Source organism: Engystomops pustulosus, chromosome 4, assembly GCF_040894005.1.
Source record: "Engystomops pustulosus chromosome 4, aEngPut4.maternal, whole genome shotgun sequence".
Classification (NCBI taxonomy): domain Eukaryota; kingdom Metazoa; phylum Chordata; class Amphibia; order Anura; family Leptodactylidae; genus Engystomops; species Engystomops pustulosus.
Genome location: NC_092414.1, coordinates 193,871,115 through 193,889,893, shown reverse-complemented (window position 1 = coordinate 193,889,893; position 18,779 = coordinate 193,871,115). Strand labels below are relative to the sequence as shown.

The 18,779-nt window shown below is 42.9% G+C and overlaps 1 protein-coding gene across 2 annotated transcripts; it reads left to right on the top strand.

Annotated features, from left to right (window-relative positions):
* Positions 1–440: 440 nt before the first annotated feature.
* Positions 441–17,549, top strand: LOC140125740 (C-type lectin lectoxin-Phi1-like). Of its 2 annotated transcripts, none has more exons than XM_072144598.1 (8): positions 441–530; positions 3,891–3,965; positions 7,477–7,572; positions 8,518–8,559; positions 10,688–10,741; positions 15,249–15,400; positions 16,293–16,399; positions 17,298–17,549. In XM_072144598.1, exons 1-8 carry the CDS (start codon positions 500–502, stop codon positions 17,428–17,430), a joined length of 690 nt encoding a protein of 229 aa, XP_072000699.1. In that variant the 5' UTR covers positions 441–499; the 3' UTR covers positions 17,431–17,549. The 2 variants fall into 2 exon arrangements, with proteins under 2 accessions (XP_072000699.1, XP_072000698.1); XM_072144597.1 differs by having other exon boundaries at positions 15,249–15,412.
* The last annotated feature ends 1,230 nt before the right edge of the window (positions 17,550–18,779 follow it).

The window sequence follows — 18,779 nt, the reverse complement described above, 5'->3', positions numbered from 1 at the left end:
AGGGATTGTGTAAAGAAATAAAACGGTTTTCGTATATGAAATGTCCAGGAATTAGTAGATGTCTCACAGCCGTCCTGTGGTAATGAATCCAAGTGGTCAGACAGAGCTGAATAGAACATGCGTGGTCACTGCTGCCAGAGCACGGGGTGGTTGGATCCAAGGACATCAATCTTGTTTCTAAGTTATGGCTATAAATATATTCATGCCTATATTTATGGGAAATTATCTTCACACAGGTAATTTTTTTTTTAATAGCATTCAATGTATTGATATGGAAGATTAATTACATTTCATATGAATTGCTAGACACCTTTAATGTTTTCTTCTGGAATTTACCTTGAGCAATTCGGAGAACTTTCTTCACTTCCCTTTTCTTTGTGGTGCCCACATTATGTGGAAACATATACATCTACATTGTGTAGATTCCTTGTGACACTTGACTCAGGACAAGACACAGAACAACTACACTAAAGAGCAAAGTGATACCGGGGAATCTGACATGAATATTCACGATCATACAAGGAGGAAAGGTAAATGATAGGAACATTTGTGTAAATGTATAGAATATATCACATGATGGGAACATATCATGGTCCTACCTATATACTTCCCTCCCATGTAATATCCTATAGGCTGTGTTATACTTATTTATGTCTCTCATTACTTGTCATATATGATGTTTGTTTCCCAACTTGTGGAGCGCTGTGGAATATGTCTGTGCTGCACATTAAAAAATGGTCAATATTATTCTTGAGTAGGATCATTTTTAACTAAAAAATTTTAGTTTTTAGTCTTTTGCAATAGTAATAGTCAATGCAGTGCCACATTGTGCTCTATATAATAGAAATGTATACAATAGGCTTGAAGAGGGGATTAGAGCAGTGGTGGCGAACCTATGGCACGGGTGCCAGAGGTGGCACTCTTAGCCCTCTCAGTGGGCACTCAGGCTGTTGCCCCAGCACAGAATTCCCCAGACAGGAGTTGAGGGATCCTCCTGCAGGCCCAGGTAGCCCAGGGCGTGAAACATCTTGGTCTACCTGAGACTGCAAGAAGAGAAGGTGTGGGTCATGGTCAGATAATCATTGGAGCCATTGAAGCTCCTGCTCTTTGCCCCACAATTCTTCCAGTTCAGGGAAGCTCCAATGGAAATCTGAATGTCCTCAGGACCGTTGAAAGCTGAATACCAAAGAGCAAGAAGATTTTAATAATTTATTGCTAGAATTGCTGTGTTGGCACTTTGCAATAAATAGGCAGGTCTGGTTTGCATTTTGGGCACTCGGTCTCTAAAAGGTTCGCCAACACTGGATTAGGGTGTTTGAAAATAAAAAAAAAATCTGGAGAAACCCAGGAGCGTAAAAAGTAATCATGGGGTTCCTAATTAATTTTTATATATACCGTACCCCTTGATAAAATTATTAAAAAAATACTTACCAACAAGCAATCTAAGACCTTCCCCTAGAGCAGTGATGGCGAACCTTTTAGAGGCCGAGTGCCCAAACTACAACAAAGACCCGCTTATATATCGCAAAGTGCCAACACAGAAATTTAATTAGTGATTTATACTCCCTTCTCTGTCACAGTTTTCATTGATACCTGCTCCTGAGGACACCAATAAAGCAGAAAATAGTCCCAGGCAGCGCTGTCACTTTAAAATAGCTCTATGCACAGCAAGTCCTGGGCTGTCTGGGACTGCAGGAAGATACCTGGAGTCATCTCTGGTGATGGCCTGAGTGCCCACAGAAAGGGCTCCGAGTGCCACCTCTGGCACCAGTGCCATAGGTTAGCCATCACTGCCCTAGAGCTACTCCTCTACTCCCGGTACTGATGCAGAGACGCAGGCAGAATGATGACATCATCACATGGAGCCGCACACGCAGAGGTATCTCTGCAACACTGATCTCTGAATCAATTGTTCTAAAGAAGTCGATATCATCGATTCTTTATGGCAGGACAGACCGGCCCAAAGCTTTTTGCAGGTCCGTACATTTTTTTTGGATCTGATATTATAGCGGCTGTGGAATATCCCTGGAGGAACCTACACATGTTACATCTTCATGGGAAACATTTTGTATCTGGATTATAGTTCTATACATCTGGGAAAATTTCCCTTTGATTTACCTTAGAAGAAAAATAAGGAAATTCCAGCGTCCTTCCAAAGTTTCCATATTGCTTAATAAAAATCCATTAACAAATCCATACAATTATACAAGGGTACAACACATGGGGTGAATCTAACATCTTAGGGTAAAATTACAAGTTGCAGAACTTTCAGAGACGTCACAGTCCTTCTGAATAGGATTTGGGAAAAAGATAATGTTTATGCATCACATTTTTTAGGAGATTATTCATAGATCCTATCTAGATACTAGAGCCCCCCTATGCTGCAGATTTAAAGACTGTTACACTGTGCAGGAGCACTTCCTCCATCCCACTGTGTGCTGAAACTTCCTTTGCTGCAGTGAGATTTCAAAAGGCAGAGGTAGGGGGAAGTGCTGAGGGATCAAGGAGTGGGAGCGTGAAAAAGTTGAAAAAACTGCAGCATGGGGGGCTCTGGTAACACTTTCATCCTCTTGGGGGTTCTTGCCACTTGTCTTAGCACAAAGCAGAGTTGCTTGGTGGTTTTTACTTCTTCAAAGTGTAGAGCTGATGTATTGAGTATGTCTCTACTAAACACTATGAGGCTAAAGTTCTGCTTTTATAACTAGACGGTTGCATCACAGGGATTTCCTGCAATAGTGCATAGTCATGAGGAGAAGAGGCAACCATCAGCTTTCCATGTCTGTGTATGGACATCACTGCTATTGAGATATTACCATTAGATGATGCTATAGCAATCATTATAGGACAGCAGGGAATACACTAATAAAATAGTAAATAAAATATATAGTAAATAATAAAAGCAATTCCTATTTTTCCTAAATCCAATAAGATTATTTCATTTTGTATACTTTTTTCAGCCAATCAGTAGTCGATTATAATGTAGGTGGTTTGGGCGGTAGCCCGGGGGCCTCCTAGGGGGCCCATGACCACCCAACCCACCAAATCTTAGACTAAAAAAGACCTTCACCCATTAAATCCTCGTACATCTGTTCCTGCTCTCAATACACTTGTAGACAAGAGCCATTTCAGGACCTTTGAAGGTGCTCCAAAGGTCCTAAAACCCCAGATTGAAAGTAAGACAGGTGAACATGCATGCCCACCAGCATCACTGCACTGCATATTTTCCAGAGACAGTAACCTCACAGCTGACTGTCTCTGGAAGTGATGCCAGCAAAGGTGCCGCAGCACCGCATGTGCACCCGCCTCCTCCGACACATTGCCCTCTCCATGCCACCTATAACTACCCCCCCCCCCAAAAAAAAGGTAGGTGCTCAATTATGGGTGGCATGGATAATCTTGTGTTTATGAAGAACCACATTTACACCATATTTTTTTCTTTTTTTTGTAAATGACACCCACTTTGGGGTTACAATCATAGATATACCAAATTTATGTAGGTTTTTATTAGGTTTTAATACATTTAAATAAAATGTAAATCTTTGGCACAAGCCATTTAATATGCAGCCCCATATGTCAAATATGAACCTTGTCTGGAATAAATTCAGTTGGGCCCTCCACCTGATTTTGTGCCCAGGGGCCCCCAATACCCGTGGTCTGGCCCTGAAAGTGAGTCCCGTCTGTCCCAACCTTGGATGGGACTTCTATGTGTGAAGCACCTGCATAAAAGGTTCCTAATTTTTTGTAATATTTCAGTTGGTGCTATATGAAGGCTTATTTTTGTAGGTTATTTTTCTATAGGTTTTTTTACATTGTATTATGCCAGTGTAACATTAGAAGGGGTATTCCCAGTGCGCTTATCTTCTATTTACTAACCATGTCTTTTGTTCCAGGGAACAGTAAGGAGGACAACACGTATGTGAATATGGAAGATTTCAAAAGCAAAGAAATAGTAACCACACAAAGGGGTAAAATAACAACCAAGAGTAATCAATGTAATCCCAACTAATCCAAAAGGAAAATTTGGAATGATTCCATTCGGATGTACAGACAAATTTTATCGGACTCCACCTTCTACTGACTTTTCTTTCCACTTTAGCATGAATTAGGGAACTTTTCAGTAAAACTAAATATTGCAAAAAAATATTACAACATTCTAAAAAACTAAACTTTATTATTTTTTCTTTAAGCTGGTCGTCTTGTAGCGCACATCTCATGATATATTGGGGCACAAGGTTTTGTGCTTGGTTTTTGTCTTGACAGACTTACAGAGTGTCGGCGCCACAAAAGTTTTCCGTCACTCAGATTGGGTGCAGCTTTTGCATCCAGTGTCTTTTCCTGGACTTCTAGTTTCCTGAAACTTTTTTTGGCACCATTTTGGTTACATAATTAGACTAAAAAAAGCAAGACTAACAATTTCTAGACCCCTCCATCTTCTCCAGGGCTTGTAACGGGTCACACAGACAACAGGAAGGTACCTGGGAGTACCGGGGAGGAAAGTGTCTATGGGAAGAGTTCAGAGGGAGGAGTCTGTGGACTAGTGGACCCTCTGGACCACCGTAGGAGATGGTATGAGGCCCGCGGTGGCAGCCAAGGAACAGGGATGCAGGAAACAGTCCAAGCCTGGAATGACAGCAGGAACACGGAGGAACACTGGTGACACTGGCACGGACTGGAGACTCCTCCGGACTGGAAGGCACAGCAGGAAGTGTATGGGAACGCTGGAGACAGGAGACACAAAGGCGTCTGTAAATGCTGGAAAACTGGACACACCAGGAGCGTATGGGAACGCTGGAGACAGGAGGCAAGGAGGCGCCTGGAAACGCTGGAGAAACACGGAGGCGTCTGGAAACGCTGGAAGACAGGAGCGTTTGGGAACACTGGTGGGCAATCACTTCAACAGGAAGCGCTGTGGGAAGCGAGGTGTGGAAACCTTGGAAGTTCCATTGGAATGCTGAAGATCCGGCCAGGAATGATGGGAAGTGCCGGATTATAAACGGTGAGCCGGATCCGCAACATGGATCGCGGGAGTACCCGTGACAGGGCTCACTGCTGGGTGACTGCAGATCAGCCTCCTCTTACCTGAATGGAGATGATATGCAGTTACCTGCACAGGATACATCTGCTTCTGGCTCCGTTCTCTCTGAGCTGTGAACATGTGATCAGTCCGGGTGCTCAGTTTGGACTCCCCCCAAATCGATATAGAAAACAGCAGCCCATGGGTTGATAGGTAAGATGAGAGTGGTAGTTGCTGGATGGGGACAGTTCCTTATGTGCCAGGATGGTCACAGAGGTCATTACTCTCTACCAATTTCTCCCAAGCTACCTAGGTGCTAAGGCTACCTTGCAATAGGTTTTCTATTATAATACAGGTCGGTCCCCTACTTAAGGACACCCGACTTACAGACTGACCCCTCTGCCCCCTGTGACCTCTGGTGAAGCTCTCTTGATGTTACTTCAGTCCCAGATTGCAATGATCAGCTGTAAGGTGTCTGTAATGAAGCTTTATCGATAATCCTTGGTCCCATTACAGCAAAATATTTAGAAAATCCAAGTGGCACTGGGGCAAAAAATTTTTTTGTCTGGATCTACAAATACAAAATATACAGTTTCAACTAACATACAAATTCAACTTAAGAACAAACCTATGGAACCCATCTTGTATGTAACCTGGGGACTGTCTCAGATGGTCCCCTTCTGAAGGACACCCCTAGTTAACCGGTTAAGGACCCTTTCCTGTTTTTTCATGTCCATTTTTCACTCCCCACCTTCAAAAATCTATAACTTTTTTTATTTTTTCACGGAAAGAGCTGTGTGACGGCTTGTTTTCTGCGTAACAAATTGCACTACATAGTGATGGTATTAAATATTACATGCCATGTACTCGGAAGCGGGAAAGTTGATTTTGCCAACTTCTGGCGCTAATAACTTTTTTATACTTTGGTGTACGGAGCTGTGGGTGCTGTCATTTTTTGTGAAATTTGATAATATGTTCAATGATATAATTTTTAGGACTGTACAACCTTTTGATCACTTTTTATAGATTTTTTTAGATTTTTCAAAATGGCAAAAAAGTGCCATTTTCGACTTTGGGCGCTATTTTCCTTTCCGGGGTTAAACACATTGAAAAACCGTTATCATATTTTGATAGATCGGGCATTTTCGGACGCGTCGATACCTGATGTGTTTATGATTTTTACTGTTTATTTATATTTATGTCAGTTCTAGGGAAAGGGGGGTGATTTGAAATTTTAGGTTTTTTTATTATAATTTTTTTTTTTACTTTTTTTATTTTTATTTATACTATTTTTCAGACTCCCTAGGGTACTTTAACCCTAGGTTGTCTGATCGATCCTATCATATACTGCCATACTACAGTATGGCAGTATATGGGGATTTTCTTCCTCATTCATTACAATGTGCTATCAGCACATTGTAATGAAGGGGTTAAAACGAAATAGCCTCGGGTCTTCGGAAGACCCGAGGCTACCATGGAGATGGATCCCAGGTAAGATGGCGGCGCCCATGTGCCGCTATCTGTTTGAGGCTGCCGGCAGCCCACGCTGTGAAAACACCCGCGATATGCAGCAAAGACTTACCGGCTATGGAGAGGGCTCAGCCCGTGAGCCCTCTCCATGTAGCGCGACGCGACCGCCGCTGTGAATACACGGCGGGCGGTCGCGAACCGGTTAAAGAAGGTCCCCTCTGCGACCTCTGGTGAAGCTCTCTGGATGCTATTACTATAGTCTCAGACTGTAATGATCAGCTGTAATGTGTCTGTAATGAGGTTTTATTGATAATCCTTGGTCCCATTACAGCAAAAAATTTAGAAAATCCATTTCCTTGGGGAACGTACCAGCCTCACTTAAAAAACAGCATAAAAACAGTACTAACACATCACCACTAGATGGCAGCAATATGCAAGGTAATACAAATGTAAACTCCCCAAGTTTTCCTAATACCCCCACGTATGCGCAAACAGAAACTGGAATACAATGTTACAATACAACGATACACACAATAACAAACACACTGGGCCAGATTTATCAAAAACAGTGGAATTAAATAAAAACTGGTGCACATTCGTCATGAATCTGGCGCCCCTTGCGCCGTTCGGGAAGTGTGCACCTTTATTTTTTAAGATGATCATGCTGCAGAATTGTGGCGCACGCTCTGACTAAGCAGTAACAGCCCCTTTAGGTGCACATTTTTTCTTGTCGGACAAGCCGCAACACAAAACTGGCGCAGACACTTTACAAATACATGTACAAGCAGTTTCCACCTTCTTTCTAGTGCAAAGTCAGACCGAAAACTGGCGCACACTTTAGTAAATGTGGCCACTTTCTATAAGAGACTCCTCAACCACCCTACAAATACTTCTGTCAGCAGCAGGACATGGTACTGGGATATTGTCATACAGTAGGTCATATTATTTTAGAGCCCTATTGACTGACTATAGATATTTTTGTGTTTTTTCAGAAATGCTATCCAGCAAAATCACAAAAGCGGCGGTGATTTTTCTCATGATCATGTTCTTCGTTTTGGTTGCCATCACAAGTGTCCTGTTAAAAAATTGTAAGTAAAATAAATATCAAATTTACCTAAAATTCTATATACATGTAAAGGAAATCTACCGTCACAAGCCATCATGATAATCCAGGAACATTACTTATAGATCCAGGCACCTTCCTTCTAAAATCAACGTTTGCAATTATGGTAATGAGTCTGAAGGGCTCTGGGGGTGTTACATGATCCCCCTCAGTGTTTTGTTGTTTTACGGTCTCCTTCTCCATTCTGCTCCATAGAAGCCATAGATAACACATACAAGAATATTACCACAGCCCCGGTACCTGGATCTATGAGTAATGTCCCTGGGTTATCAGGATGAATTTTGATGGAATTTCCTTTGAAGTGTTTCTTTCACTGAAGACATATTTGACCAGTTTATCAGGCAGGATTATGGTTGATATCCAAAAATTGTAATATTTTTTAACAAGAGAACATGTTTCTTAAACTCACACATTTACTAAGAACAGTGCAGTGTGTACTAGGTGCAGTTACCTGTGTAGTGTGCAGGGGGCGCCAGATTCAGGATTTCTGGCGCCGTTCTTCATGAATCCAGTGCCCCCAGCATTGCCCCGACAGAGTGGCCAGCCAAACAACCCACCAAATTTTATACTGAGAAGGACCTTCACCTATGTACATCTGTTTCTGGCTTAAATGCACATGTACACAAGAGCCATTTCAAGACCTATGAAGGTCCTCCAAAGGTCCAGTGACCACAGATTGAAAGCAGACAGAAGAGACACATCCTCCATTCCCCTAGAAGCGGATTCTAGTGCCACATGTCGGAAGTGACTCCAGAGCCCATGACGGTCCTTATCTGCCCCTGAGTGCTATGTAGAATCCATTGACCTGGGGGGTGGAATTCAGGATTATATTGCCCCCTCTATATCATGGCCGGTGAATGCCAAGAATAAGTTGTAACTGTCTCATTGCAAATCCTCATTTACTTCACAGATTTGTCAATGAGTCAAGATGTGTCCCATCTGAAGAATCAGGGTAAGACTCCTCCGCTGCAGGCTGTGTCTATGTCTACTGTTCTTCCTCGTTGTGCGTGGCTACTGCTTAGGTAGGATGATTGTCATCTTCTGTTACACGTTCTATCTAATAATGAGAAGTGTAAAGACTTCACTTAACGGGGCCATGTAATTACTTTTAGTGACACTATGGGGGTCATTTACTAAGGGCCCGATTTGCGTTTTTCCGACGTGTTACCCGAATATTTCCGATTTGCGGCGATTGTACCTGAATTGCCCCGGGTTTTTGGCGCACGCGATCAGAATTTGGCGCATCGGCGCCGGTATGCACGCGACGGAAATCGGGGGGCGTGGCCGAACGGAAACCCGACGTATTCGGAAAAACCGCCGCATTTAAAAAAAAAATTGTGTCGCGAAAATTTCACTCACCTTCATCCTGTATAGGCCGGTGTATTTCGAGGCATTCCAGCGGAGTTCAGCGCAGCAGCGCCACCTGGTGGACGGCGGAGGAACTGCTTTGATGAATCCCGGCCGGACCCGAATCCAGTGCAGAGAACGCGCCGCTGGATCGCGAATGGACCGGGTAAGTAAATCTGCCCCTATGAGTTAAGCCATTTCAATCAATCTCATCCCAACAATTATATTATTAAACAAGATCTATCTTAGAATTCATGAAAATGGAGCCGTCCATAGAGCCCCCCAAAAGGTCTTCATTTAACAAGGTTGTATCTTTTTAGCATAGTAATTTTTGCAAGCAAAATGGCCATTATTTTCAATATTTCCCTCCTTCCCTGCTGTAGCTTCACAGGCTGTTAAACTGTGCAGATGCACTTCCCCCACCCAGTGTATAGATTACCGTATTTTCTGGGTGATAAGGCGCACCAGACTATAAGGCGCATTACTAAAAAAGGCCTTATATATGGAATAATTCCATATTAAGGCGCACCGGACTATAAGGCACAGGGTCCGGGGGCGAGGAGGAGGTCCGGGGGCATGGAGGAGGTCCGGGGGCGTGGAGGAGGTCCGGGGGCGTGGTGTGAAAACCGAGCGGAGAGGTCGCAACCAGCGACTCTCCACAGACCCGGCAAGAGGTGAGCGGTCTCCCCAGGGAGATGGGGAAGGGGGTCCGTTCAGGTGGAGGAGGGCAGCGGACCCTACTTACATAGGTCCCCGCTACCGGAGACAACAGATCTCCAGCGGGAACTGCAGACCACGCAGTCTGCAGTTCCCGCTGGAGATCTGCTGTCTCCGGTAGTGGGGACCTATGTAAGTAGGGTCCGCTGCCCTCCTCCATACATAGGGCGCGCCGGACTATAAGGCGCACTTTGGATTTCTAAGGAAATCTTAGGTTTTTATGTGCGCCTTATAGTCCGGAAAATACGGTACATTAATCAGAGGGAGGGGGAAGTGCTAAGGGCGCAGGGGGGAGGGTGAGAACAGTGTAACAGCCTTTAAAGCTACAGCACTGAGGGGTTCTGGGCACCCTTCAAGTTCATTAGCATAATTTTAAAGGTTGATTTTAGAAGGAAGGATAACAAATATAAGAAGATTACCACAGTCATGATGCCTGGATCTATGAGTAAGTGTCCCTGGGTTATCATAATAAATTTTGATAGTAAATTTCTACCACCAGGATGAAGGATTGTAAACCAAGCACATTGACATACTGGTGTGTGCCCCCTCTGGCAGGATCTGTTCTCCTTTTAGCTTCTTATGCCCTGTTTTTTTTTTTCTAAAAAGCTTTTAAAATTATGCAAATGAACCAGAGGGGCTCTGGGCTCCACAGGTGTTAATAGAGCTGGGAGCCCCTCAGACTTATTTGCATAATTTGAAGGGCTCCCGGCTCTATTAACACCTGTGGAGCCCATCAGGTTCATTTGCATAATTTTAAAAGCTTTTTTTTTTTAAAAATCAGGGCATGAGAAGCTAAAAGTAGAGCAGATCCTGCCAGAGGGGGCACACACCGGCATGTAAGTGTTCTTGGTTTACAATCCTTCATCCTGGTGGTAGATGTCCTTTAAATTATGATGTAGTTTTTAACCACTTTCCGCAGTTCAGAGATTTATTATTTATCCCAGGACTAAAACTCAAGTTCAAGGATGTTTGATCTTATAGTATTTCTCACATAACTTAGATTCTCTTGATTACAGAAAATATAAAACAGAATTTCCTCCAGGATATCAAAGCTATTAATAAGACCTTGGGTAAGTGTTCTAGTTATATACCAAAGTATCCGGGATTCCTCCATTGGGCCCAGTCACTCACCTAATAATGAGTCATGGAGATCTATCATAATCTTCCATATTTAGAGGTGCAATAGGGACAATCATTTACATCTCGGGTGTATTTCTTATAAGATAATTTTTAGAGAAAATATGGGATCTGCACAATGTGAGCCACAAAGAATATACTGAAATTATAAATGGACATATTTGAGGACATGGTTCATACGCCGGAGCTTGTACACCAGCGTATGATGAACGCCCCAACCCTTCGGCGCCACCGTATACAACTTTCACTTATAGACTTTCATTCCCCTCCCTCTGCTATGCGCCAGTAATTATGATTATTGGGTTTGGAGGTAACAGAGTTCCTAACTTATGTATAGAACCATAGTGAGAATAACATGAAAGCAGAACTTCATGGACAAAAGACACTTGGCAGGGTCAGTTTATTTACAGAATATTGCCTCTGGCAGAATTAGACCACCCATATCCAGGTGTCCATAAAATATAACTTTTATTGTGAATTTTTAAAAAAAATTAGATTAACTTCTTGGTCCAAATAAACTTTTAAAATCCCAATGTTGTGTGCAGAGTTTTCTTTAATTGTTGCTCAGTTATTGTGATTTTCACTTTATGGTTCAGTATCACTTGGGGCATTTATTGTGTGTTATAGGGTTAATCGGTTCTGTTATGAGATACACTGGGGCACATTTACTAAGGGTCCGCAGCCGCGAATCCGTCGGGTTTTTCCCGAATATTTCCGCTTTGCGCTGTATTTCACGGGATTGTGGCGCATGCGATAGATTTTTGGAGCAATCGCGCCGAATTTCATGCGACAGAAATCGGGGGGCGTGGCCGCCGGACAACTCGAAGGATTCGGAAAAACCGCGGAATTTAAAAAGCCATTTGTGTCGCAAGATCAAGCACTCACATGCACCAGAAAAAAGCAGGTGAACTCCGGCGGACCTCGGCGCAGCAGCGACACCTGGTGAATATCGGCGCACGGACCTTAGTGAATCCCGGCAGGACCCGAATCAGCGCCGGAGAAACCGCCGCTGGATCGCGACTGGACCGGGTAAGTAAATGTGCCCCACTGTGGCACAATTCTCCAGTGTGAACACTAGGGGGCAGATTTACTTACCCGGTCCATTCACGATCCAGCGGCGCGTTCTCTGCGGTGGATTCGGGTCTGGCCGGGATTCATTCCTCCGACGTACACCAGGTGGCGCTGGTTCACCGGCCTATTCCTAGTGAAGGTAAGTGCAAGCTCCGCGACACTTTTCTTTTTTTAAATGCGGCGTTTTTTCCGAATCCGTTGGGTTTTCTTTCGGCCACGCCCCCGATTTCCGTCGCGTGCATGCCAGCGCCGATGCGCCACAATCCGATCGCGTGCGCCAAAACCCTGGGGCAATTCAGGGGAAATCAGCGCAAATCGGAAATATTCGGGTAACAAGCGAATCGGGCCCTTAGGGTGCGGTCACACGTCGCGTTTACTGCATGCGTTTAAAAATGCATTGCTACAACTGAAGGGAGATTTGCCTAATTAAACAGCTGTTAACACCTGCGTTTACAAAACGCATGCGTTAACCGCGATGTTAACGCATGCGTTAACAATGCGTTAACAACCGCATGCGTTAACCGCGATGTTAACGCATGCGTTAACAATGCGTTAACACTTGCGTTTTGTAAACGCAAGCGTTAACAGCTGTTTAATTAGGCAAATCTCCCTTCAGCTGTAGCAATGCGTTTTTAAACGCATGCAGTAAACGCGACGTGTGACCGCACCCTCAGTAAATGACTTCCTAGATGTCCGTCTTGAAAGCAGACCGGAGACCAAGACTGACATCTAGTGTACACACTGGAGAATTGTGCCACAGTGTATCTAATAACACAACCGATTAACCCTATACACAATAAATGCCCCAAGTGATACTGAACCATAAAGTGAAAATCACAATAACTGAGCAACAATTAAAGAAAACTCCTCACACAACATTGGGATTTTAAAAGTTTATTTACACCAAGAAGTTAATCTAATTTAAAAAAAAATTCACAATAAAAGTTATATTTTATGGACACCTGGATATGGGTGGTCTAATTTTGCCAGAGGCAATATTCTTTAAATAACATAAAAGTGCGCAACTCACAATATGCTCAATGGGAATAGCAAAGATGAGTCATGTCTCAAATCGAACAAGTCTAGAACAAATATTAAAATAAGGGAACTTGCCACCTACTTTTACATCACTAAACTAGCAGATCTTTGGGTATGTGAAGTCTGTAATGTGAATCTTGACACTTTACCTATAACAAATTTACTCCAAAGTCAAATGCAAATGAGCTGAGAAGAGTTTTTTTTTCCAAACATGAGTCAGGCTGTGAGGCTGGATGGGAAAGGGATGTTACTTGAGATGCTTATATATTTGGTTCCCTTGCAGACACAACCATGGTTCTGGTATCAGATTTAAGAGGACAATTTTCTCTCTCAAAGAGCATCAGACTTGTGGTTTGGTGAGCTACATAACCAGAGATATGAGCAGGTATAATCATCGTTGGAAATGCAAGCTGCATATAGAAATCCTATATCCCCTTTTCTTTAAAGGAAATCTACATTCAGGAATCTACTTTCTGATGTAGTTCCCTATTTAGATCCCCCCACTGCACTATCCATAAACCCTTTTTAACTAATTATTTTATTTAGTTTACCTAAAATAAAGTAAATTATAAAGAAATGCAAGATTAACTAGGGGTTACTAGAGTGGGGAGTAGCCCCTACGAGCTCTGGGGTGAAGGCTACTCCTTGCCCCCAGTAGCCCTGGAGATTCGCCTACCTGCTTGTTGTCTTCTGTTCTTCGGAGCATTGCTGGCAGCAGAGAAACTCTGTTCATGTACAGTAGCTCCCATTCTTCTGCCAGCCATGAACCTGTAGCATGGCAGCTTGCTTTGTGCATGTTCAGAGCTCCCCAGATGTCTGCAACATGCTCAAAGAACAGAAGACAATCAGAAGGTAGGCGGATCTGCAAGGGCTACTGGGGGCGGGGAGTAGCATTTGTCCTGGAGGTCACAGGGGCTACTCCCTACCCACAGTAGGCCCTGCAGTTAATTTGCATATCAATATAATTAACTTTATTTGAGGGAAAGCTAAATAAAAGAATTAGATAAAAAGGGTTTAATGCTGGGTGGAGGAATCTACTTCTGGAACTACTTTAGAAAGTAAATTCTCTATGGTAGATTTCCTTTAATTGCATGCATCTCCGACTCTGTAGCTGGATGTGATATAAATGATGAGTTTCTCTTCTTAGATACGATACCAGATGTTTCTGGGTGCTATAAAACCCAAGATATGGGCATATAATCTCCTCTCCCCTCCAGCTTCTCAGCCCGATTCATATATGGCTGAAAATGACTCTTTTCCGCTCATTTTCACATGACTTTGGAGGAGATTTTTTTGGATTTATAGATAGGACATTTCATACCCTTAGTAAATGCTGTTTTCTATAAAAGCATGCCTTTAAGGCATTACTAGTCAGAGGCAAACTATTTTGTCTTGGGGTTTCTACTATGCCAGATTTTCCATATTCCAGGACACTCCAGTAGGTAAGTCATATACGATTTCAAAAGGTGTTGTCATGTGCATGCTTGTACACGTTCAAACTTCCCAATTCTTCCAAACTAAAATAAAAAAGATCCTGGCAAATCAAGCATGTCCTGGTAAACTCTTCAAAAAAGAATTCTATAAATTGTACCCAAAACTTGCCTGGATTGTCAATATAATAACATGTTATGACACGTTAGGAACACCCACTCTTTACCAGAGTAAACCAAACCCACAAAGAATAACTCCCGTTTTGGAGTTGTCAGGATGGATTAGGAACCGTGTTATACTACATCTCTTTAGAAGCAGCCAGAGTTTCCTTGGCATGATAATGGGTCTATAATACAATTAATATTGAGTTTAAAGGGAACCTGTCATCAGCAATTGACCTAATCAACCACTGGTATATTGTCAGGCAGCGTAACACTTTCTAGTTTTTGTTTCTTTCATGTCCCAGTGTAATCATCCAGAAAATCCTCTTTGAAGTGAGATGTAAATTGGTTGTATAAAGTCAAAGGGGCGGAGAGTGCAGGTGGGGGGCTCTGAACTCCAACTCCTCTTTCATGGAAATCATAGAGATCTGGTTAGTGAGTGAAGGCGGCTTTCTGAGGAATAGAGAACTTGACTTCAGTGCTAAAATCTCCGCCTCCTTGACTTTATACACCCAATTTACATCTAACTTCAAAGTAGATTTTCTCGATCACTCCACCACACTGGGCCATGAAAGAAACATCATCTGGAAGGTATTTGGCTGCTTGACAACATACTGGTAGTGGTTTATTAGATCAATTTCTGCTGACAGGTGCTCTTTAAGTTCCATTAACATTTATTTGACATAGTTGGTGGATTATTATATGTCCTTTATTAGTCTTTAATTTCTCTCACACTTAGAGACAATGTGTGGAACGTGTCCATCTGGATGGAAGCCGATAGGTCTCTTCTGCTACTACATCTCTACAGATTCCATAACCTGGTACAATGCTACAGACGAGTGTATCAGGAAAGGGTCATCTCTCGTGCTTATAAAAACTGCAGAAGAGATGGTAAGTACATTGGTACCTGCTCTCTATTGGATTCTCCTGTTGCTATTCACGTAACTTGATGAAAATGCCCATCCGGCGATGAAACACATTGCCTAAACAATAAAATTCAGGTGGTCCCCTACTTAAGGACACTCAACTTACAGATGACCCCTAGTTACAGACTGACCCCTGTGCCCACTGTGACCTTTGGTGAAGCTCTCTGGATGCTTTACTATAGTCCCAGACTGCAATAATCAGCTGTGCGTTGTCTGTAATGAAGCTTTATTGATAATCCTTGGTCCAATTACAGCAAATAATTTTGAAACTCCAATTGTCAAGATTTTTTTTCTCGAGCTACAATTAAAAATGAAAATATACAATTTTGACTTACATACAAATTCAAACATGAGGTTTGATAAAACTAATCAGGACCACTAAAAACACAATTTCACCTGCAAAAAGTAAGCCCTCATACAACTGATTTTGATGGAAAAAGTGACAGGTTTTTGGAAAAGATAACTAAAATAATGGGCCACATTTACTTACCTGTCCTGTCGCAATCCCCGAAAGTCCATTGTCCGACCAGAATCGTGATCGTGCGCCTGATATCCTGCATGTATCGCTTCCCCGCTCAGGTCCACCATCTTCTTCCTGGTGCATGTAAGTGCTTAATCTTGAGACACAATTTGAATCTTAAATCCCGCGCTCAGTCCTAATCAGTAGGATCATACGTCGGCACACCCCCTGATTTCTGTCGCATGAAAACCAGCGCCAAAATCCGATCACGTGTGACACAATCCCCTGTCACAGCGGAGCAAATCCGACAAAAGGGCGATCCGTGGACCCTTACAAAAATAAGCCCCAATGTGTTTTTGTTAAAAATCTTAGTTGGTTTTTTTCTTTTTAATTTCAGGATTCCTTGACTCCCACGCTAGGAGAAGGTAGTTACTGGATTGGACTGAGGCGTGACAAGGACCCAAATGAATGGGTGTGGTTGGATGGATCAATGTTGTCATTCAGGTAAATATAACTTCTACTTCATTCTTCAGGGACAATCATGATATGTTCCAATCTTACAATTGTATTGGGTTGTGTTATAGAACATGAAGCTTTTCAGAACCGTTTCTTAAAGGCACAATAATTCTAATCTTGTTGTTCCCAAGAAGTTCTTAGTTATGGCTTTTCCATAGTCCACTAGTATTTGGGTTGTGCCATCCTTCATTGCCACAGTGAATTCATAAGATGTAACTTCAGTATACTACACCTTGTGGAGTTGCCACTGTATTGATATGCCCAGCACCACAGCAGGTCCTAGTAAAAGGCACCAACCTCAGTAGCTATCATGTAAACATGCAAGTTGAACCATCTCATCCAACACATGATCACACAATTGTAGGTGATGTTCTTCCCATAAGACACAAAACTGCTTAACTGGCTACTCAGCAACACAGAACCTTTTGTTGGTGCATTTGCAATCTACCATGGCATCTAAGGGGTTGACAGTTGCAATTTTCATTTATCTTGTCACCAATCATGGTTGCTACCACCAGGTCTCAGCTGTGCTGAGCTTACACCACATTGCCCTTATTTCCGCCAGACATACATTTATGTAGGGATGATGCACAAGGGATGGACCTTCTGGAAATGGTTTAAAAAACTTCACAAATGAAATCCTTTTTCTGAAAGAAACCTGGGGAGTTAGAACCTGGGCCCACCAGAGGATACCTGGTACTCTGGTGAGCCTATCCGACTCTGTTAGTGGAATGTACTTGGGATTCAAGGCATCTTATCAAACTACGTCTTAGGTAAAAATAAGTAAAATCTCTGGGACCATTGAATGGGCTGCAAAAATGAACGTTGGCCCCATTTTCACTCTAAAAATATAAATTTTTGTTTTCCTTTTTCTATCTTTTTAAAGTAGGTGGAGGACAGATGAGCCAAACAACCTGGGAGGAGCGGAGAATTGTGTTGATTACTGGAATGGATCCTGGAATGATCTAACTTGCATAAGATCGAGGAGATATGTGTGCCAGAAAGGCTGCTGCTGCTGATCCCGGTGTAACGTCATCGGATTATAGAACATAACGTCGATAACTAATAAACTAAATTACCGTTTTTGAAGTTCCCTCTGGAGAAATTTGGTGGTGCTAATAATATGGTGTATTTGGTGCAGGTTTTTCTCTCCCCATTTGTTTGAGGTTAGGTTTTGGTTATTTGCATTTTGGGCTATGAGGAGGACAAGGTGGTCATAAGCCAGCATAACCACTTTGAAGGTTTAAGTGTTGGAACTAGGGTCACTATGTTCCCATATCCTGGATGCACTAGTAAGCCAGTTGGTTCAGGTGATTTGGAGTAGAAAAATGGCATCTGAGATGCTGAGAACAGCCAATCCTCTGGTGGACGTACCACAGAATTTCTCAAGAAAGTGTTTTATGCACTTTTAGGTCTGACGCCAGTGTAGATTATCAGATATTTTGTGGTGAGCTGAGTGGTTTTGGTGTGAAAATAATTATCAGGAGCAGATTATCAGGCGCATCAGGAGATGACCCAGGGGCTGTGAGTACTTACTAGATGTCCTAACCAATACACCACTTCCTTAACAATAAAAAGTATGATAATTAAACACCTATAGCAGTAATGGCAAACCTTTTAGAGACCGAGTGCCCAAACTACAACAAAGACCCTTATTTTTTTATCGCAAAGTGCCAACACAGAAATGAAATTAGTGATTTATACTCCCTTTTCTGTCACAGTTTTCATTGATACTAGCCCTTAGGACACCAATAAAGCAGAAAATAGCTTTGTGCACAGCAGGTCCTGGGCTGTCTGGGACTTCAGGAAGATACCTGGAGTCCTCTCTGGTGATGGCCTGAGTGCCCACAGAAAGGGCTCCGAGTGCCACCTCTGGCACCAGTACCATAGGTTAGCCATCTCTGACCTATAGAAACAAATTAGGGGGGAATTGTAGCAGATTTCCTCACTTTAAAAGTATCTAACCCAAATTAAATCATCACAAAGAAAAGGAGTTAAACGACTCAGCTTTGTAACAATACAATACAAAGATTTATTATAGCATAATTGTCAGTACCTGTCCAGCAACCATGCAACCACAACCAGGCTTGGCGCTAGCTGTCAGACTAGGTAGGTGGTGGCGAACTCACCCTGCGACGTCCCTGCGGGCTAAGGCCCTGCCTAAAGCAGATAAACCGCCCTGATAAGGGCGAACCCACTATCAGGAACCTAACTGATGGTCCCTGAGTGACCCTACAAGATGACAGGGAAAACCTACTCTGTCTGGCAGCTGCTGGATGGTGGAGCGGACAGGTAATCGGGATACTGATATAGGTCAGTGTTCACACTGGTAACAGAAACCGACACTAGACAGACAGGAAGGTGGGGT